Consider the following 22,823-nt stretch of genomic DNA (forward strand, 5'->3'; position numbering starts at 1 on the left):
ACAGGCCCTGCTGGGTGATGGTGCCTGGCTGGCCCCCAAGCCTACAAGATCCAGAAATGTGCCCTCCAAGAGATGGGCAGTGGTCCCCCTGGGAGGGCCTAACACAGTGAAGAGGACAGACATGCTCATCAGATTCTAACTGAATCACTTTAGGAAAGGACCCAGATCCCCAACATAGTTCATGGCTCTTCAGCAGAGGAGGAGGAAATACAGACACGGTGGGGTATGCATGCCCCTCCCCCACCCCCTTGGCAGTACCTGGATCCCCACTGAGCTGGCCTGGTGGTCTGCTCGGGAGCCCGGGGCCTGGCGCCAGGGCCACAGACTGCGTGTCCTGGCTCTTGGCAAGGTCGCTCTGGGATTCTGCTGGCAGCCGCTCCTGCTCCTGGTCTGGAGGGCTGTCCCCATCCTCGATCACCACGGGGTCTTCACAGTGCTTGAGCTTCAGTTCCAGAGAGGGTTTTTCAGGGCCAGGTGGAGAGGTCCCCGGCCAGGAGAGAGCTGGCGGCCAGAGACTGGACCGATACCACCCATCCCTGGACCTGCTGAACACCCTCCTGGTGAAGCGCTAGAGGCTCAGACAGGGCCTTCTACAGGGCTGTGAGGTCACAAGTCAGAGAACCCATTTTCTGAGGAAACCGAACTCCAACCTGAGCCTCACTGAAGCCTGGAGCTCCATAGTTTCTCACCCCTGGACAGAGAACATGTGATACTGCCGAACATCCAAGGACACGGCTGCCCCTCTCCACAAATGTCGTCCAGACCCGCTCCTTGCCTCTCCCACCCAGCAACCCCCCAACACCCACTAGCCTGGCGTAGCAACCCCTGCTCACCCACTGCCAGGGTCTCCCTGGCTCCCGCTCCAGCGCCTCCACGGCTGCCACAGCCTGGTCACCATTCTCGGGCTCCTGGGCCCGCACCCAGCCCTGGATCTCCCGGGGTAGGATGGCCAGAAACTGCTCCAGCACCAGCAGCTCCAGGATCTGCTCCTTGGTATGCCTCTCCGGCCGCAGCCAGCCCCGGCACAGGTCCCAGAGGCGGTGCAGGGCCTCCCGGGGGCCCGCAGCCTCCTGGTAGCGGAAGCGGCGGAAGAGGCGGCGGGAGGACTCAGGGCTGGGAAGCTCCCCCTGGGGGCTAGGGTTCTCTCCCGGTGGGCTCCTCATTTTCCTGGGTTCCTCACTTTCCTTTGGAGCCAAGACTCGGGGGCACAGGGCTGTGGGCATGATGGGATTTGATGGGGGTCAGCAGCAGAAGACGACCCTATTTCCAAACAGAAATCACTGGCTTCAATGTTCTGGTCTCCTGTGGGAGGTTTTTGGGGGTGGTGATGGGGAGTGTGGCAAAGCCCCCAGAGACCAGCCCTCAGGAGGAGTTCTGGGACATGGGAGAGGGGTCAGCATGGCTGTTCCTTACACAAGGCAGGAGAGGGAAGTACCACCCTCTGCCCCTCAACAGCACCATCATGTGATTCCTCTAGCCGGTGACCAGACACGCGAGGCGGGGGCGGGGGGTGGGGAGTCTGGAAGAAAAGCGCTAGCAGGACAGGACACCAGTGTTTCAAGCAACCAGAATCATGGATGGACCACAGGCAGGAGACAGATGGAGTGAAGGTGCTGTGGTACCTTCAGGAGCCAGGTTCTCCTGGACAGGACCTGAGACGCACACGCCAAGCAAGACGCTATCTTGAGGCTTTGGAGCCAAAGTCGCCGTCCTTGCCCTTGAGACCTTTGCAAAAAGAGCTGGAAAGACAAAGAGAGACATTCCTGGGAAGAGCCTTCATAGCAGACCCAGGACCAGAAGTCAACCCCATGTCTGGCCAGGGCCAAGGACCGGTGCTGGACCTGCCAGAGTGAGTCCCAGCCAGCAGCGTGGAGAGGATGAAGCAGACAGCCCCCAAGACAGCAGACGAGAGATGCAGCCACATCCTGCATGTAACCAGAGAAAATAACTGTGTATTTAGAAACAGCAGTGCTAGGGCACCTGAGTGGCTCAGTGGGTTAAAGCCTCTGCCTTCAGCTCAGGTCATGATCTCAGGGTCCTGGGATCGAGCCCCGCTTCTGGCTCTTTGCTCAGCAGGGAGCCTGCTTCCCTTCCTCTCTCTGCCTGCCTCTCTGCCTACTTGTGATCTCTCTCAAGTAAATAAAAATAAAATATTTAAAAAAAAAAAAGAAAAGAAACAGCAGTGCTGCCTATCAGCCTGTGCTCCTCACCCCCATGTCATCCCCAAACCCCAAATGGTGAAGGCGACAGTACACAGCTCCCAGCTTCCTCAGGCAGGACAGTGTTCAGGCACAGGGATTCCGGGGAGCCCCCACACCTCTCCAGGTACATCAGAGAAAAGCCGAGGCTACTCTAGACTGGGGGACTCCAGGAAAGTGAAGGGTGCATGAGGCCCATAGCCCCTTCCCTCATCCTCAGGCTTCTGCCACGCTTGGATAGCAGACTGCATAAGGCTACCCCTCACCCACGCTTCGCACAACAGCATGCGAGGCCACAGTAACAGCAAAGGCCCCTGACCTGCCACCAGACTCCAGGCTCTGGACCTCTTGGCTTCACGTTAAGAACAGAGTAGGACACCGAAGGGCTCTGACGGTGTGTACACCAGCCGCTGGAGCACCAGCCTAGCCCGAATTGCCCCCACCTCCCAGGAGCTCGGCCATCCCACAGCTGCAGGGCCTCTAGAGCGCTCAGGGCTGCCCCAGACTCGTGCCCCACCTTCAACGCTCAGGATGCTACGGGGCACCCTCAAGCGCACAGCCGGGGCCCTTTTTGTCAACAGGGCACCCGGCACGCAGGCGGCTCGGAGAAGATGCCTGATGAATGAACTCACTTTCGTCCCCGGGGCACTGCCGGAGGGGCGGGGCGTGCAGAAAGCAGCTCCGGGAGGACTCCGCGGGAGCAGCGGCGAGGAAGGAGGACGGCAGGCCAGGCCCAGGGGCCAGCTTTCTTCGCCGCCTCCCCGCCAGACCGCAATCCCGCCAGCTCCCGGCTGCTCACCTCACCGCTCGGAACTCCTGCCAGGCGCCCAACTCGAGTCCCTCCTGCTGCGGCGGAAGCCTACGGCAGCAGCTCCGCATCCTTCCAGCCCGCTCCCCCGGGCGTTCCTCCTGAGGCCGGCCGGTTCCTCGCAGGGGCCGACGCCGTCCCCGGCTCATTCAGAAAACCGCGGCTGCGCTCGGTAGTGGAGAGGTGGGAGCAAATGGAGGCGCCTGCAAAACAGCATTTGTGTCGCCTTACGGCCCCGCCCGCACCGTCCCCGCCGCACGGCTCGGGGCAGGGCGGCCGGGGAGCGCGGACAGCCGGGGCGCGCGGGGAGCCGTGCGCGCGGGGCTGGGGTGCGCGAGTAGCCGGGCCGCCCAGGCCGCACTCACCCCCGCGGCGCGTCCCCGGTGGCGGGCCGCGCGAGCCTGGCCGCCGCGGAGCCCGCCGGACGCGCAGGAAAGGAAAGGCCAGAGCCCTCCGGCTCCCTCCCCTGGGACACTTCCTGCTCCGCTCTAGGACCGGGGAGGTCTCCGCATCTCAGTGGTTCGCTCCCCCGCCCCCCGGCCGAGGTGTGCGCGGGGGGGGTGGGTGACATCCGACACCCCCGGCCCGGCCCGGCCGGCGCGCCCCGCCCCGCCCCGCCCCGGCTCCGCGCGTCCGGGCCTGGGCGTCCGGCCGGGGGCTTTGTGGGCCCAGCGCGCCGCGGCGGCCTGGACTACCCGGGGCCCGTTGGGGGAAGCGCGCCGGGGGCGGGCGAGCGGGGACGCGGGCGAGCGGGGACGCGGGCGGCGGCCGAGCGCGCTTGTGCCGAAAGGGCCGTGTTGGGGTTCTTTCCGCTGCTGGTCTCCGCAGCCCGGCCTTTCCCGGGATTGCGGGCGCCGTGAACAGCGGAGCGCGACCCCCGAGCCGCGCCCAGATGCTGGAAGTGGGAGGGGGGAGCGGAAGGAGGTGCGCCCCGCTCCCGCGCGCCATGGGCCACTCCATCTCCCGGCCCGCCTGTGACCTTTCCGACCCCACGCCTTGGCGGATGCAACCCCCTCGCCGCCAGAACCCCTCCCTTCCGCCCGGCTCGCGGCCGCTCCACAGACCCCTCCTCCCCGCCTCGTTCATTCTGGGACGCCAGGCTTTCTCTGGATGAAGCCCGCGGTTTCTTGGGTTTTCAGAGTTAACAGTTTAAGAAAGGACGCCTGTTGTATGGCCCTTCTGAGCATCAGGACAACGCTGTGGAATGCGCAAAGGGGCCGGGGTCAGTCTCGACCCCAGTGGGTGGGCTGCTGGTTTCAGTGGAGGAAGCAGCTAGACGTTCCTATTGTGGCAGAGAAAGAGGTTATGGGCCTTTTAAGTCCGGTGGCAGTGAGGGGCAAGCGGGAATCGGGGCCACTGTACCCCAGACAGGGCTTCTTGGCCTCTACCCTATGCTGAACATAGCCCAGTGACTCAGCAGGGTCTTCCTGGGTCCATCCCGCATCTTCCAGGTTCCCTAGCTTGGGTGAAAGCATGTTGGGTCCCTGTGCAGGCCTGACTGGCACCAACCCTTCCACATACCCTGCTCCCCTCTGATGCTGGCCTCTCCCACGGAAGAGAAGGCAAAGGAAAGGTTCCAGTCCCAGAGGGGCGCCTGACTGCAGATCACTGTTTGAAGCCAAGCAGAAATAAAACCAGTTCGCCCAAAGACCGTGTGGTCTGGAAGAACAGAGCAGGGGAAGGCGAAGGGATGAGAATCTGGACCCTTTTCTGTGTATTCTCAGTTGGTGCGCCTTGCCGCCTCCCATTTCCCATAAACTGCAAATAATTGCTCCTGACTAGTGGGGTTACTGGCAACCACCATTTGCCAAACGTCTGGATTCTGACATTAGTAGGAGATGCACCAAAGTGAAGGAGTGGAGCTTTTTGTGAACAGTGAGTGCTCCCCCAAATGACAGGCACAGGCAGGGCCGCTGCCTTCAGACTTGACCAGACTCCCCGTGAGCAGGCTTCATGCACACCAGGAATCTCAGGAGCACCAGCTAGGCACCGTGGTTTGGAGGGGAGATGCCCCCAGGGAAGGACCAAGGATCACCCCAAAGGTATGCTGGGCTTGGGTCTCTGGCACTGCTCTGGATATCCACACCCTCAGGGGGAGTCCACATTCTCCTCAGGAGTTCGAGCTCTGTGACTGGCTGTGGAACGAGCTGCTGAGGGCTGGGAATCTTGTGCTCATGGCTCTTCCCAGTGCAGCTCACGCCAGATGAAACGTGGAGCCCAGAAATGGCTAGCATACAGCATCAGATCAATGCTGCTTAGCCCCATTCCCTCCCCATCCCCGTAAACTGTGCGCCCCCACAGCTAGGAATAGGCCCTCCCTTTGCATGTTTTCTGCATTTCACGCAGCACAGGGGTTAAAGCCAACCCCTAGGTGAAATCCTGCCCCCTTGCGTCCTAACCGGGTCATTTTGGGCGTCCTCCACCTTTCTGTGACAAGTTTGTCTTCATCCAGGAGATGGAGATGAAGCTGTCCACCTCACTTAGTGCATTTGGGGTCCTTAAGGCACTCGATAAACACCTGAGCCCCTGCCTGGCACTCGGGGCACATCCATGAACACAACCGGTTCGTAGGGGCACGGTGCGGGCTAGTAGTTAGCAGACTCTATAACAGGATCTGCTGTGTTTGATGCCTGGTGCAGAAGTGAGCAGTGTCAAGGAACGTGGGGCTGGAGAGGGGCTGGTGGTGCTTGCGGTATTGGAGAGGTCAGGGCAGGATCCCGTGTGACTGGGATATCTGAGTTGGTCAAGCTCAAGCAGGGGTGAGAACAGTGTCCCAAGTGGAGGCCTAATGGGGAGCTACAGGGAGGTGGCCAGGGAGCTGGAATAGTGGGCTCTTCGTGGGCAGGCGGGGCTTGGAGGCAGGGCCACGTCTCTTTCTGCCCCAGATGGGTTTGTCAGGTACAGTAGTGTGCAACAGCATGGGATGAGCCTGGGTGGAGGCCCTGCTCAAGGAACGTCCACCATCTTTTGAAGGGGCGCGGGGGGGAGGGGAGCTGGGTGGTGGGTATTAAGGAGGGCACGTATTACATGGAGCACTGGGTGTGGTGCAAAAACAATGAATACTGTTACGCTGAAAAGAAATTTAATAAATAAAAGAATAATTAAAAAAAAAGGAACATCCATCATCTTGCACCCAATGTGAACGTTTATTTGATTTACAGGACTGTTGCTGAGCATGTATATTTCTATGTGATACTTTCCATCTGCCACCAATTCTTCCGTCCTTGGAGAGACCACAGTGTACAGAAGATCCTGGCTTCTGGAGGCTTGAAGGGAAATCAGATAGAAAATGAAACATTGGTGATAGATGCCATGAAAATGAAAGGCGTAAAATACAGCAGGGTGAGGAGGAGCCCGCCAGGGAAGTCTGGAAGGAGCTGCATGAGGACACGTTTTAACAGAGAGCAGGGGGAGGGCTCAGCCCGTGCTCTGACAGCAGAGCAGGGGCTGTGGGGAAGAGCATTCCAGCTGAGGGAACAGTGAGAGAGCAGGGAGGTGGGGGAACAGAACAACTGCTCTTTATACTCAGCAGGTCCAGTAGGGTCAAGGCTGAAGCGACTTTCATCTTCTGTGGTCACTGTGCAGAGCCGATTGGAGTGAGACAGAGAAGGCAGGCGCTATGTTCGAAGCTTCCAGGAAGCACAGGCAGGAAGTGGCGGTTCCCTTATTGGCTGCTGGAGGTGCCTCTGGCTGGTGGGGCCGGTGGTGGCCCAGATTTCCCACTGATGGAAGGGCTGTGGTTGGAGTCTGAATTGGGTGAGGAAAACACTGGCCTGGGGTTGGGTAGAGCTGCCCCTGAGCCGACTGGAGGCCGTGAAGGGCCGAGAGCTCACAGGCTGTGGGTGTGTGGCCATCTGGGAGTCCCGGTGACACACTCCACTAACAGAAGCAGGTGTAATGTCTTATTTTATGTGTCAGCTTGACTGTGCCCAGGTGCCCAGATTGTGATCAAACACTGGTTTAGATTTGCTAGGAAGGTATTTTTAAAGATTTATTTCAGAGAAAGAGAATGTGCCCATGAGTGGTGGGAGGGGCAGAAGAAGAGGGAGACTCAAGCAGACGCTCTGCTGAGCGGGGAGCCCTCGGAACTCCATCTCAAGCCCCTCAGATTATGACCTGAGCCACCCAGGTGCCCCTGTGAAGGTGGTTGTAGATGAGATTCACACTGAAATCAGTAAACCCTGGGTAAAGCAGCTTACCCTCCATAATGTGGGTGGGCCTCATCCAGCCTCCACAGTCTTGAAAGCCAGTCCCCGTCTCTCTAAATCTCTCCATCTACACACTTACCCTAAATATCTCTACACACACAGCCTAAATATCTCTAAACAAACACCCTAAATATCTCTACACACACACCCTAAATATCTCTATATGCATACCCTACATATCTCTCTGCATAGGTATCCTAAATCACTCTCTTCTACCCCCCACCCCCACACACATGATGCTGCAGGTCTGTTTCCCCAGAGAACCCTGGCCAACACAGGGTCCTGGGCTTACCAGGGGGGCAGGAGGGCATGGAGATGTGAGTGCCAGAGGAGGTGGTGTGATATGCTCATTTTGCACACTGGGAGTTGATGGGGATATCGCAAAGGAAGTGATGAATTCCTCCACCTATGGGATGGAACTGCTTACAGTGAGGTGTGAAGCGTAGCTCTCCTAAAACCCAGAGTCTTGGGTCGCCTGGGTGGCTTAGTAGGTTAAAGCCTCTGCCTTCAGCTCAGGTCATGATCCCAGGGTCCTGGGATCGAGCCCCACATCAGGCTTTCTGCTCATCGGGGAGCCTGCTTCCTCCTCTCTCTCTCTTCCTGACCCTGTGCCTACTTGTGATCTCTGTCTGTCAAATAAATAAATAAAATCTTAAAAAACAAACAAAAAACAAAAACAGAGTCTGTGAACAGCCAGGTCTTCCCTGGGGGCCTGGCTGGTCACTGCCGCACAAGACAGGCCCATGTGCCTACAGCAAATATGGGCATGTTGAGAGTGTGCTGCCTCCCCACAGGGTCTCAGGCCAACCACCTCCACATTCCCTGGGAGCCCATTAGATGTAGAACCCCCAGGCTGCACACGTAGCCTGCATGGTTAGCCAGGTTCAGGGGACCATCCAGCTCTGTGATTTGGAAGCTCTGTTGCAAATGGGCCATCATTGTTCCCGGCATACCAGACACTCAGTAAACTCTAGCTTTGCAAAGAGGCCTAAGAATAATAGTGCCAGATATCATTGTGACTTATTCCCGGGCTCCCGGGCTCCCGGGAGACAAGGACAGCAGGGGCCTTGCCATGGCATCTCACATGAGGTGCCAACAGAGGTCATATCTTGTGGAGAGGGCTCAGTGAGAGTCCATTGAGTTCTGGAACTTGGCTTCATTAATTTTGTCACAATATAAGCCTCCCAGCTGCCACAAGGGGGCTGCTCATCTGTTTTTTTGGGGTTCCTGTTTCTTTTGTGGAAGGACCAACATAACCAGCTGCTCAGGGGCTCTGATGAGAACCTCGGGAAAGGCCCCATTGTCCCTTGGGAAAGATGCCATCCCTTTCCTTTAACTCATTGGGTGCTGTGGTCAGAGAAATGAAACCAAGACCTCCCCAGTGTTTGTTTTGGGAGCTGTGTGTGGATGTGGGGGTGTAGAGGCATGAGTGCAGGAGGAGACACCAGGAGGCATCTCTTGTCAGCCAGTTCTGCCAGCCCACCAGCAGCCAGCTTGTAGTCTTGATGAAGTCCCAGAACCTAAGTCAGGTTCGGTGGGGTGAGGAGGTTCGGAGCCGACGACTAAAGAAAGAATTCTTAAGACGTCATTGGTGCAAAATGGTGGTTTATTAAAGCACGGGGACAGGGCCCGTGGGCAGGCAGAGATGCGGCTGCCGCCCCGGGTTGTTAGGAGTGGTTGGTTATATACACAGGAGTTGGGTAGGTAAGGACAAAGGGGTGTTCAGAAGGGCTATTGGGGCAAAGAATACTATCAGGATATTGAAGGCTTAGTTGCTATGAAGTAAAGACAATTGGGAGTCTGGTGGAATGTTACATTCCTGCTATCAAGCATCCTTGTTAATGAGATTTAGGTTTAGAAGAAATTTAACTTTATTTACTTTTCCTTCTACTTCCACCTCCTTCGGTTTTTATGGAGGGGAGGGTAACATTAGGCTTGAGGAACTGAGTTCTGTGTCTTTGGAAATTGGGCTATTGATAAGGTAACTTCTTTGTTGTAATCTCAAGGAAATTTGAAAACCAAGGGAGACTCCTGTCTTGTAGGATTGCGATCTCAGCAAGTTAACTATTTATCATTTTATGGCAGTCAGGGGTGCCTGAGCAATGCTACACATATGGAGGGGAGCGGATGAAGGGGGGGGGGGTGCAAGGCACCAGCTCTTGCTTTGTCCTCAGCCAGCCTCCTGCTCCCTCATCAGTCTGACACACTCACACTGAAACAACCAGGGTTTTGTCCTGGTGCCTTGAGGGCTGCAGCCAGAGGAGACTGGATCCAGGCTTGATCAAAGGGGAAGAGCAGAGTTGCCCTGAAGGATGGAGGAGGGGGAGGGGAAGGGCACTAGGGAGGCTTCCATGGGTGGGTGCCGCTAGAGGCGGGCTCAGGAGATCGGGGTTCTTAGATAGGAGGATTGCTGAAGTGTAGAGTCAAAGCTAGGCACAGTGAGATGATCGGGAGCATCCCAGGTAAGACAGGTGCATGGTGGCATTTCCTGGCTGCCACGAGACCGTGTTTCCTGGGAACACAGCACGGCTGCTCTGCTGGGTCTCTCTTCCCTGCTGGACCTCCGTCCTGTTGATTTTCATGCTTTGGCCCTTAGAAGGTTTCCTTTCTGTCTGCTCAAGTCAGGTGGATCCCAGGATGCTGGAATTTCAGGATGGCCCCTGAGACTCAAGTAGAGGAAAGTGGTCAAGGGCCGCATGGGATGAGACAGGGGTGTGTGTGTGTGTGTGTGTGAGAGAGAGAGAGAGAGAGGAGTGATGAACAGAGACATTGTATAAGTTGTGTTTGGCATCTGCTAGGCGAACCACCAGCATTTTATCATAGTGCTCCCTGGAATCCCAGGAAGCTAGAGCTAAAGAACCGCATAGTTTGTCCTACAGGACAGGAGGAACCAGTGTATGCTGTGTATCCTCATTCTTATGTGTATCCTGACCCTCTCAGAGCACAGCCTGATCCTGGATCCCACTCACTGTGTGTCCTGACCCTCCTCTTAGAGCCTAGACCCCATCCTAGAACCCACACCCTGAGAATCCTTCTCAGGGCACAGACCCCATCCTGGATCCCACCCGCCTGTGTGACATGATCCCTTCTCAGAGCACACACTCCATCCTGGATCCCACCCCCTGTGTGTCCCGACCCTCCTCTCAAAGCACACACCCCATCCTGGAACCCACACCCTGAACTCCTCTCAGAGCACAGACACTATTCTGGCACCTCCATCTTCATCTACCCTGAGCACTGAGTCCTATAACTGTGGTGTTTTCTTTCAGTCCCAGGACCAGGGAAATCCGGTACCTGCCCCCACACTGTGTAAGGTACTTAAGTGTTGCTGAGAGGTGTAGAGATGTTTCTTTGTGAAGATCTGGTGATATAGCTCCTGGCTCCCATGGATCAAACAACAAAATGTTACCTAAGTATCCAGCACAAAGCCAGTGATACCAAGTGGGTACTTTTCCTCTCCTCCATTAGCTGCCTGTGAACCTCGAACCCTCTCATTTTAATGTTTATCTGTTTATTCTTATGCTGTGGAAAACCCCTGGATCTATCTACAGAGTTTTGCTCCAGATGTGAATTCTGAATGACTGCAAGGGGAACTTAGTGCCACGTCTTCCGGAATTTCCTGATACTGTAGATACGAGCCCTTCCACGTGTGCTGGCCTCTTCCTCAAGTTCATTACCTCATGTGCACGTCCAGGTGACACTGAGGTCAGACTGGGCACCACTGTGTCTCCCCAGCAAGATAGGTTGAAGCGATGACCCTTCATGCCTATGAATGTGATAGCTTTCTATCCACTGATTCACCTGATTACATCTTCAAAGATGTAATCAAGTTCAGAGTAGGTTATACTGAATTACACGGAGCCCTAAGTATTTTATTTTATTTTTATTTTTATTTATTTATTTTCTTTTATTTAAAGATTTTGTTTGTTTATTCAACAGAGGGGGCACAAGCTGGGGGAGCAACAGAGGCAAAGGGAGAAGCAGACTCCCCAAAGAGCAGGCGGCCTGATGTGGGACTCAGTCCCAGGACCCTGGGATCATGAACTGAGCCAAAGGCAGATGCCTCACCGACTGAACTACCCAGACATCATAGGGTGAACCTTAATTCTAGTGATGCCTTACACATAGGCCATGTGGGGCACCTGGCTGGCTCCGATGGTGAGGCATGTGACTGTGGATCTCGGGGTCATGAGTTCAAGTACCACATTGGACATAGAGGTTATTTAAAAATAAAATAGCTTTTCAAAGTTTATTTATTGTATTGATTAATCTCTAGATCCAATGTGGGCTGAATGCACAACCCACGATCAAGAGTTGGTGCTTTTCCAACTGAGCCAAGCAAGCTCCCCTAAAAATGAAATCTTAAAACAACAACAACAACAAAAGTAAGTAGACCCACAGAAAGCCTCATGACAACACAGGTGGAGATTGGGGTGATGGGCTTCCAAGACCTGGAAAGACCCCCCAACACCAAACACACACCCACTAACTTGACTTGCCAAACTAGGAATTTTGTCTGATCGTCTTTGTTTTATAATGATTATTTCCAGTCTCCTGTGCACAGTCTCTTGTAGATAAATGAGAACCTTCAGTGGGACTTGAAACTTTTCACTGTCAGCTTTTTCCTGCCCTTTCTTTGCCACATCTAACCAGGCAGACTTGAGAACTGTTCCCCTAGCCATCTTTGCATTCCTGTCCATCTTGGTTGAGAGCCAACTCTTTGGAAAAGGGATCTTATTGCCAGCACATCTGCTGTCCTCTTTGTCTCTATCCTCTATGGATTAATTCAGAGCATTTTATGAGTGTCATTTATGGTTATCAACTCAGAGTGGATGACCTGAAAACTTCATAGGCACGACACGAAGATGAACTAAGGGAACACGGGGCCATTAGTTGAGGAGGGCAGTGATCAGCTTTCCTGGAGAGAAATAAAATACTTCCCTGTTGAGGGCTCCTCTTGCCCAACCAGGACAGTCTGCAGAAGCCTCCCCACCCCAACCCCCACAGAGGTGTTCACAGCCAAGAAGGAACTTGCAGGTGACCAGGGGCCCAGCATACTTTGAAGTGCACCCCTCCCAGCTTCAGACTTCCCTCCATGGTTGGCCTGCAATAAGGGCTCCAAGGTGGCATCAGTTAGGGTTATCAGGGGAGCTCAACAGCTTAAAAGTAGGAGGTAGGGGTACCTAGGAAGCTAACAGAAAGGTGAGGTCTCCTGCAAACTCTTGCTGTTTGGATGGAACTCTGTGACCCGTAGACAAAGTCACCAGGTTAAAGAACATGCATTTCATTCTGCGGGTCAGCATTTCTCTTGGTGTTTGTTTGTTTGTTTGTTTGTTTTGCAGGAAGCCTAAACAAATCACATGCCTCATGTTGCACTCTGATTATTTTCATTCTATTTTGCTAGAAAAGGTTGGGCTGTTGTAGGCAAACATTCTCTCCTCAGTGCAACTCCTCTCAGGCTTCCTGGGCATTATTTCAAGTAGACCTGGCTTCTGGCCTTCTCCGTTCATGTCTGCATGGTCCAATTTTAGCAACTGCCCCTGGAGATGCCTGATCACCCCAGAGATGCCTGATGAGGTGTCCCTTGGGTGATGTCAGATCACCCTGCTGTGGGAATCCCCTTGGGTCATGTAGCTGTGGCCAGGATCCCCTTTGACTCCTAAAATTTCCTTTTAGTAGCTTTCTATCCACTGACTCACGCCCTGCTCTATGGCCATAAATTTCCACTTTTCCTTGTTGTTTTCAGACTGGAGCCCAATCTCTGCCCCACTGTGAGATTCCATTGTCAGACCCCTACAACTATCTCTCTAGTCCTTTGAATAGACTGCCTTACAGTGTTTTAACAAGTGTCATGGATTTTTTTTTCCCTTTAACACTGGCACAGACTGTAACGCACTTTTTAATATAATGGGGGTCTTGATGATGGGTTCACAGAAGGCTGGGAGGATCTTGACAGGTAGCATTTTGGAAAAGGCCAGGAAAGAGAAGTGTGGGTTGCTGGCTCACTGACAAGAAAATAGACAATTGTCAGCACAGGAATTGAAGGCTGGAAAGACAGCTGCTTCTTAACTGGGACTGAATCCAGCAGTACCTGAAGGGGCCCTTTATATGTCTCAGCCACCAACAGGTTGTGGAAAGACAGTGTCAGGTAAAAATTCTCTCCCAGAACTGTGGGATGCCTGGGAACCAAAACCTCTTTAGCCTTTTGTGAGGACTGCATTGTGGGAAATGTGGTAGTTCTGGCCCTTAACCCTCACCCAGGTTCTGGATCTGGTCACAGCTTGGGCAGGAGGGACAGATGAACCAGCTGGCTAGCTAGCTATAATGGACTCCATGTGAGCCATGCCTGCCATGATCCAGGTTTCCAACTCCGGGAATAGATAGCTTAAATGTTCCTTTGCATTCTCATTGTCTTTCTTTACATATTCTTGTGTGGAAGTTGAGAATTTACTTGTATCCTTAGCCTCTCTCTCACACACACACCTCCATGTTTCAAGATCAATTATTTACGCCCACAGCTATGATACAATTTCTTCAAACATTTTTTTTTAAATTTTTAATTTGCTGCTTCTACTAACAGAGTTAATGCCATGATAAATCCTCACCAACTAGCCAAGTATCAAATTTCTGAATTGTTGAAACTAAGGCCCGGAAAACTTCGAGGGATTTCTGGGGACACACAGTGCCTTTGACTTTAGATTCCCCTCTCTGTTCCGGGATCATTTCCAGGTAGTCTCTCTAGGATTCCAGACCCTTACCGGTGTGTTGAGCCAAACCCCTCATGACATTCCTCTCCCCCGTCCTCTCCACGAGACGCTTGGCTTCGGCAGTTCCTTTGCCACGCGGGGCCCTGTTACAGTCGGGGTCCCTGCCCCGGCTCCTAGTGATGAGGGAGCAGGAGGCTGGCTGAGGACAAAGCAAAAGCTGGCGCCTTGCACCCCCTCTTCACCCCCCCTTCATATGTGTAGCATTCCTCAGGCACCCCTGACTGCCATAAAACGATAAATAGTTAACTTGCAGGGATCACAATCCTGCAGAACAGGAATCTCCCTTGCCCTACAAGATGTCCTAGAGACCTAAACAGGGAGGTTACCTTATGAATAGCACAAATTTCCAGAGGCAAATAACTCTTGGTTCCTGAAGCCCTAATGTCCCCCTCCCACCATAAACTGGAGGAGACTGGGGTAGAAGGGAATGTAAATGATAGCCAGATCATAATGCCCCACCAAGAATCCCCCATTATCTTGATGTTAGTGCCTGACCTAAAGACGACATTGATCAAGCCATAAGGGCAAAGACCCCCCCCCCCCCACCTTGTAGGCCCTCCCTAGCATGTGCGAACTCTGTCGAAATCTCCCATTCCTTCACCACCTCCCCCCAACCGTGGGGTATATAACATGCCCACCTTCACAACCCAGCGCAGCAGCTCTTCCTGCCCACGGGTCCTGTCCCCGTGCTTTAATAAACCACCATTTTGCACCAATGACGTCTTAAGAATTCTTTCTTTAGTCGTGGGCTCCGAACCTCCTCACCCCACCAAACCTGACTTAGGTTCTAGGACTTCATCACTAAGGCGAAGGGCCTCCGCGGTGGAACCCGCGGTGGTCGAGCCCAGGGGAGGGTCTAGAAGCAGACCTCCTCAGGGCGGGCCTTCCCTGGGAAGCCAAGGGTCGGCGAGTGGGAGCATCTCTGTAATGTTTGCATCTCTGCCAGGCTCTCTTTGGTGACTGGGCATCTGGCTGGACCCACCATCAATCACCGACCGACTTCGACTTCGGTGTCGGGACTGGACGGTAGGGGCTGGCTCAGCCTCCAGCACCGTCCCAGGGCTGGAATGGAAGTCTCAAATAGCTCCACCCCTCCCCCAGAGACGAGCCCCAGAGCCTCCGGGGGCGCGTGCTTATTTCCAAATTGTCATGCAGATGTTTGAAATACAAAGTAAACCAAAGGTCAGTTCTCCCATTGCTAGGGCCGAAGGTGGTTTAAATAAAATTGTACAAGAAAATCTTGTTCCTAGGGCATCTCCTTTAGAAGGGAAGCTAGGGGGTCCCTGGCGCGAGATTATTCCAATGCATTGTTAGCGACCATTTAAGGTCCTAAGGGGCGCGACTAGACACGGAGCGGCGCCGGCTTCCTGCGCCTTAAGTGAATCCGCACCTTCGCAAATGCAAACTCAGTCCCAGGCTGGAGAGCCCTCGCAGCAGGGGGAATCGCCTGCAGTTGGGAACTCTCACCCTCGGGCTTCAACTACAGCTGCTCCCCGGGTTCTGCTAACTAGCGAGAGTGCTGTTTCCCTCTCCTCCCTCTTCCAGAAACGTCGCCAAACGCCAAAAAGCGATTCAAATATACATTTCAAAGAGGAGTGAGAGGAGTCTGGGGTTTCTTCAGAACAAAGAGAATGTAAGGAATTTTGTTGTGGTTTTTCAACTCTTGGAACTAGTGGCTTAGTTCTGATGTTGGAGGGGCTGCTTTTTCTCCTCAGTGTCAGGGTAGTCACGGACATTTGTTCTCATTGGACACATACACGCGGTTGCACTTACATAAATACAGTGTGAAATGAGTTTCTTTGGCTTTCAATTTAAGAACGCGTGAAAGACAGTAGCCATATTAAACCCCGAGTTCCTAAAGAGCAGTCTGTGGGGTTACCTATATTGTACCCCAATCGTGTGCCAGGAAAATGCTGATTCCTGGCCGCCCCTCGAGCCTTCCCAGTAGGAAACACCGGGAGAGCATGTCAATCTCCATTTCTCAAAACGCAGTAGGCCTGTACTCCCAGGATTTACTTGGTACCTGGAAGTTTGCACCTTCTGGCCACCTTCATCCATTTCACCCTTCCCCCCAGCGCTGTACTTTAATGGGTAACAAAAGACAGGCAGGGAGGGGCTGTAAAGCCCGAAGAAGCCTCCATCTCTGCCCACACTCCCTCCCTGGACTTGAGGCCCGGTGGGAGCCTGCACAGCCATGGGCTCTGCAGGAACGCCAAGGCCAATGTGGGCGCCCATACCCTTGGCAGTGGAGTGGGGCGTGTAGTTTATGAGCTGCCTGCACAATGCCTGCTGACTGCATATCAGCAATCGCGCACTCTTCTAAAAATAAAGTGGCTTGCTGAAGATGGAAAAATTATCTTAAAAAAAAAAAAAAAGTTAGTGTCCTGTGCGCCCTGCCTCACCCAGGAGATCCCCTGGAGCCCCCTTTCCGTGCCTCCCTGGCCTGTCGCCGCCGAGCGACTTCCTTGCAGTTTCGGCCAAAGTTTACTCTGAGGCATTCAGGGCATCAGGGCGCTCCCCTCCGGGAGTGACCACCAGAGGTCCTCCAGAACCACCAGAGGTCCTCGAAGTTCGGGGTGACAAGGGCGCGACTCTCCGTGCTGCATGGGGTTCAGGCTGCAGAGGGGCTCCAGACGCGCGGGTGCTGAGCAGAACGCGAGGGCACAGCTGGTCCGCTGGGGCGCACACATGCGGTGAAATGGTGACCGGTTTTTATTTTATTTCTTTTATTAAAGATATTTTATTTATTTATTTGACAGAGATCACAAGTAGGCAGAGAGGCAGGCAGAGAGAGAGAGAGAGAGAGAGAGAGAGAGAGAGAGGAAGCAGGTTCCCTGCAGAGCAGAGAGCCCAATGCGGGACTCGATCCCCGTACCCTGAGGTCATGACCTGAGCCGTGGGAGGAGGCTTAACCCACTGAACCACCCAAGCGCCCCTTTATTTTATTTCTTATACAAATTGCAAGGTCAAGGGTTTCCCGCAGGACGCCTGCATAAATCCATCCGTGCACACCCGAGTGTAGCGGAGGTAAACTTGCACAACAGTTTTCTTTTACCATAGCTACCAGAGAGCGGAGAAGGTGCGGAGGGTCGTTTGGCCTTCTGGTTCAAAACTGCGCTTTCTCCAATCTGCCGGCTGGAAAGGTGGTTTGGGAAGTGCTGCACTGGGAACCCCGGGGGCTGGCTCCCTTCTCAATGCTAAGAGGGTTCCTCACATCTGAATGGCCAGGGCTACTGGCTAGAGATGCCCCATGGTTCCGGTGCCCCGGATGCAGCAGCGCTCCACCGCCCACGCGCACTGAGCCCACCCAGCTCAGCGTGGCAGCACACCGACCCTGGGAGCAGCGAGCTTCCCTGCAGCGCCAGGGTGGGTCGTCTCTGTGCCATCCTTTCCTTCCTTTTCCCCTCCCCCCACCGCTACCCACCCCTCCACCTTTCCCCCTCTTCCTGCCAAGGGCCAGGCTGATGTACACTTCCCAGGGCGCCTGGGTGGCTCAGTTGATTAAGCATCTGCCTTCTGCTCGGTTCATGATCTCAGGGTCCTGGGATGGAGTCCCCCACCCAGAGTCCTGGGATGTAGTCCCCCCGTGGGGCTCCCTGCTCAGTGGGGATCCTGCTTCTCTCTCTCTCTCTCTCTCTCTGTCTCTGTCTCTGCAGCTCCTGCCGCTTGTGCTTTCTCTCATAAAATAAAATAAAATAAAATAAAATAAAATAAAATAAAATACAATCAAGTCAAATCAAATCAAATCAATTTAAGCTTCCCAGACAAGTTGTAAAGCGCACCATTTGCCAACATTGTGGTCAGTGACAGACAATATCAAACTTTTAAAGTTTTAGCAAATCTGACAGGTGAGGAGTAGGTTCTTCTTGTTATTTGCATTTCCTTGTCTCTCTATGGATTAACCATCTTAATGTTGCTGACAGCCAGCATTGAAGGCGGCTCCTGTTCCATGTTCTGCTGTGGGGGCACCCTGGTTGTCCCTCCCCATTGCAGGAGGGTTTATCTGTGTGACCCTTAGCAGCACCAGGCAGAAGGGATGATGTATCTCTTCCAAGTCGAAGTGACAGAAGATTGCACTCTCCTGCCCACTTGTACAGTCTTCCTCAGTCTCTTCCATCCTTGCTCTGGGGAGGCCAGCTATATGGGAGCAGACATAGTGGTGGTGGTGGTGGGGGAATTGTGGCCAGAACTGCCAGTGTCGGAGAGCGGCCCTGGAAGTGGATCCTGGAAGTGGACCCACACCCAGAGCCAGAACCCCGTCACACCCACATCTGGGAGGCACAGACGCATTTAACCCATGCTTGCTCTTCATAGCCCCTTGTTATACACATGGCAACAGACAACCGATAGGGCTTATTTGCTGGCTTATTTTTAGTAGGTTTTTACACACCTTGGATGTTAATAATTTATTGTATAAAATGAGAATATTTTCACAAGTAATATTCTGCATCATTTGATGTTTTAACAATATGACATCTTTTGGGACATCTGGGAGGCTCCGTCGGTTAAGCTGCTGCCTTCGGCTCAGGTCATGATCCCAGTCAGGGTCCTGGGATTGAGTTCTGCATCCAATTTCTTGCTCAGCGGGGATCCTGCTTCTCCCTTCTGCCTTCGGCTCCCCCTGCTTGTACTTTCTCTCCTTCTGACAAATAAAAAAATAAAATCTTAAAAAAAAACCCACAAAAACTTTATGGCACCTTTTGTCAAGTACAACGTTTAGAATCTAGGAAATGTGAAGCCGATTGGGGGTAAAGATTTCCAATTGAAGTAGGGAGAGAATGCTGTTAGCACTGAAGATTCTTGGAGGTGTGGCAACTGACAGCTCTGAGACAAATTCCCCTGGTTTCAGGGAGTGTTTGTAACAAGTGCACATTAGCAGCTAGTCTGCCAGCCACACAGTGTGAGCTTCTGTGCACCGTCGACCTTCTTTGCAGCACAGTTTGCTCACTTGTCCACTGATGGTACCAAATAAGGTTCCTACAGGAATGAAACATCAGATCGATGTGCTCTACGGTGCAATACATAAACAGATGCACAGTGGTCTAGATTACAGCATGGTACCTCACACACAGTGTATGCATGACTGTGTGGGTATCACACCCCAGTTTAGAATGCTGTCTGCCATATGCACAGGACCACTGCCTACACAAAGCAGGTGTTGTGATGCATACTGTGATCATTTCCCGGGCTTCAGCATCCCTGTTGATAGAATGGAAGTGTTGAGCCTTCGTGATGCATGCCGGACAGGATGGCTGTGAGTGTGTGGTGTTAAATGTACATTAGGTCTTTGTCCTGTCTCCTGACATAGAATTTCTAGAGCCCTTGGAATTTATGGAGTGAGGTGGGTTAGAGGAGCATCTCTTGTTATTCTCAACAAGCCCCTTTTAAACATGCCTGAGTTTAAGCTAATGAGGTGAGTCTAGGAGGGGCCCCTGCATTGCCTTGGGGTGGGGGCTGGTTGGTAGACCAATCCATCATGTGATTTGGGCATTGGAAGCTTTAGCCCCATCCTCAGACCCCCTGGGAGGGGAGAGGACTGGAGATTGAGTTCCATCACCCATGCCCAATGATTTACTCATTCACGCATGTGTAATACCATCAAGTGAGGGGGTTTGGAGAACTTTCAGAAGGGCCAAGGTGGAGCCCTGGCAGGAGGATGTGGTGTCCACAGAGGGTATGGAAGCTCTGCCCCTGACCTAAACTAGTCTGTGTGCAGCTTCCATTGGGCCTTTACTGAGTTGTATTCTTTATAACAAACTAGTAAAGTGCTTTTCTGAGTTTTGTGAGCCATTCTAGAAAGGCTTTCAACTCGAGGTGGGGAGTGGACGCGGAAACCCTTGAATGTAGGAGATGTCACGAGACATCCCAGTGACAATCTGATGAGATTGGCATCTGCGATGGGGGCTGTCTTGTGGGATGGAGCCCTGAGTCCATGAGATTTGACGCAGACTCCAGGTACTGTCAGAATTGAATTATAGGCCTCCAACCTGAGGTCCAGAGAACTGGGGAATTGGTGAATGAAAGTGAGGGGTTAAATTGGGTGTTGTTAGCAAGGACACACAGTCTTCCATGATGGTCTTGAAATTACTGAGAAAGAAGAAACTGAGTCTTTTTATCTTGTTTAAATCCTCTGTCTTGATTTATGCCAAGCCCTCTTTTTAGTTTTTATGTTTCTCCCTGTTTTTATTTTATTTATTTATATTAAAGATGTTATTTCTTTATTCGAAAGAGAGAGTGAAAGTGAATGAGTACAAGCGGGCAGCAGCCAGAAGAAGAAGCAGACCCCCTGCTAAGCCAGGGGCCTAACTCTGAGTTGAGCTCCATTCCAGGACTCTGGGATCATGACCTGAGCCAAAGGCAGATGCTTAACAGACTGAGTCACCCAGACACCCGTCATTTTTCATTTTTTTGAAAGTTTACCTCTTTCTTTATCTTTTAGTAATCTCTCCACATAACAGGGGGCTCAGATGCACCATCCTGAGATCCAGAGTTGCCTGTCTTTGCGAGGGAGCCAGCCAGAAGTCCCAAACTTGAGTCCTTTTAAACAAACATGTCAGTCAATGGATGCTGACCCCGTAGGTGTATTTGCAGCCCTTGTTGTCTCCTGGAAGACACAGAGACAGTAGCAGTCATGTGTGACATGGAATGCAGACATGCCCTAATAGCTGGGAATAAAGGAAAGCTGAGAAATGGGGAGACAAGACCGTCTGAGCTGCTGAGTTGGCAGCCTTTTCCACGCCTCACTTCCTCTGGGTCATTCCAGAAGAGTAGGCAGCCAAGGGTTAACCATGTGAGGTAGCCAGTGTGAGTGTGTTTTTGGTGGAGGTGAAAGCTCCAAGGCTCCGGAACGGGGATGGGGGCGGGGGGGGGGTGTGTGACGGGGTCAGTGGGGCGGGGGTGGACCATGATTCCACCAGGCTGTCGGAGACATAGGCATATTCAAATTGGTGATCTTGGGGCTGCCATAAACACCACTGTGCCCCTGAGCCTGTGACATGCTGCCCGTGAGGCCGTCCCCACGGTGCGCCTGGGAACGCTGCCGGGGAGGCCATCGTCCATGTCTGTCTGTCTGCAAAGGAAGGCTGTCATGAGACCGTGTCAGCATCTCCTGGGTTGTGCAGTGTGGGGCCTTCTGCTGGGAATGGAGCGCAGCGCACGGAACTGCTTAGCCACAGTGTGGGTCAGACTCTTCTCTGGGAGGTGCCCCACCCTTGCTCTCCGGTAGGAGTATTTGGGTGTGGGATGAGGGCCACAAGGATGACATATGGGAACATCAGTGCAGCTACTCTGCAAGCTCACAGGTGAAATCCTCAAGCCAGGCCTTGTCCTGCATCTGCTTCCCACGCGTCCACATGGGTGCCCAGAGCGTGTGCTGGGCAGTGCAGTGAGTGTTTCCAGTTGTCCTGGGGGCTGAGGAGCATCACCAGCGTTTAGTGAGGGGGAAGACAGGTTCTTCCTCAAGAGCTACATCGTAAAATCCCAGTATTGTCTGCTCCTAGCGCCTTGCACCCCTCATTATGAACATGGGGTGGTGCAGAAAGAAGATACCAGGGTGGCGGTGTGTATGAATTTGCTGCATCAGCCGTAACATAAACATAGAAATTTGTGTTTTCACCATTGTGGTGGCTGAAGTCTGAGATCACAGTGTGGGCAGGCCTAGCTTCTCCTGAGGCTTCACTCCTTGGCTTGTTGATGACCATTTTGGGCTCACATAGCTGTCCCTCTATGTGTATGGGTGTCCTAGTCTCTTCATACGAGGACATCAATTGTATTGGATCAGGGCCAACTCAAATGACCTCAATTTAATTGTAATTACCTCTCCAAAGACCCTATGTCCAAGCGACCTCTCTGACACTGTTGGTGGAAATGAAAGCTGGTACAACCTCTCTGGAAATGGTATGATGTTCTTCAAAAAGTTAAAAATACTGCTACCCTAGGAACCAGCAATTGTATTACTGGGTGTTCACCCCAAAGATACAGATGTAGTGAGAAGAAGGAGCACCTGTACTCCAATGTTCATAGCAGCAATGACCACAATAGCCAAACTGTGGAAGGAGCCAAAATGCCCTTCAACAGATGAATGGCTAAAGAAGATGTGGTTCATATATATAATGGAGTATTACTTAGCCATCAGAAAGGATAAATACCCACCATTTGCATCCACATGGATGGAACTGGAGGAGATTATGCTGAGTATAGTAAGTCAAGCAGAGAAAGACAGTTATCATATGGTTTCAGTCATATGTGGAACATAAGGAATAGTATGGAGGACCACAGGGGAATGGACAGAAAACTGAATGGGAAGAAATCATAGAGGGAGACAAATGATGAGAAACTCTGGACTCCAAGAACTAAACTGAGGGTTACAGAGGAGAAGTGGGTAGGGAGGGTAACCCAGTGATGGGTATCAAGGAGGGCAGGAGTTGTGATGAGCACTGTGTGTTACATGCAAATAATGAATCATTGAACACTACATAAAAAACTAATGATGCACTGTACTTTTTTAAAACAGATTTTATGTATTTGACAGAGAGATCATAAGAAGGCAGAAAGGCAGGTAGAGAGAGAGGGGGAAGCAGGCTCCCCGCTGAGCAGAGAGGCTGAAGTGGGGCTTGATCCCAGCACCCTGAGATCATGACCTGAGCCAAAGGCAGAGGCTTAACCCACTGGGCTACCCAGGAGCCCCTGATGCACTGTATTGTGGCTAGTTGAGCATAATAAAAAAATACGATAATCCCCCCCAAAACAACCACAACAAAAAAACAAAGATCCTGTGTCCAAATATGGTCACATTTGGAGGTCCTGGGGATTAGGACTTCAACATAGGAATTTGGGAGGAAGA

At 52.8% G+C, this 22,823-nt stretch overlaps 1 protein-coding gene across 3 annotated transcripts in view; it reads right to left on the reverse strand.

Annotated features, from left to right (window-relative positions):
* The window catches only part of ZNF496 (zinc finger protein 496), a 29,979-nt gene extending 26,399 nt beyond the window's left edge, over positions 1-3,580 (reverse strand). The window contains exons 1-5 of one of the 3 annotated variants that reach the window (XM_082724091.1): positions 3,372-3,580; positions 2,998-3,209; positions 1,623-1,739; positions 834-1,213; positions 259-442 (exon numbers count right to left, since the gene is read on the reverse strand). In XM_082724091.1, coding sequence (XP_082580217.1) covers positions 259-442; positions 834-1,163 — 514 coding nt within the window. In that variant the 5' untranslated portion in view covers positions 1,164-1,213; positions 1,623-1,739; positions 2,998-3,209; positions 3,372-3,580. Of the gene's footprint in view, positions 1-258; positions 443-833; positions 1,261-1,622; positions 1,740-2,997; positions 3,316-3,371 lie in introns of those variants that run through there. The other 2 variants (XM_082724089.1, XM_082724090.1) reach the window with 2 other exon arrangements.
* Positions 3,581-22,823: the final 19,243 nt, after the last annotated feature.

The sequence above is a fragment of the Mustela nivalis genome (genome assembly GCF_964662115.1).
Source record: "Mustela nivalis genome assembly, chromosome: 3".
NCBI lineage: Eukaryota > Metazoa > Chordata > Mammalia > Carnivora > Mustelidae > Mustela > Mustela nivalis.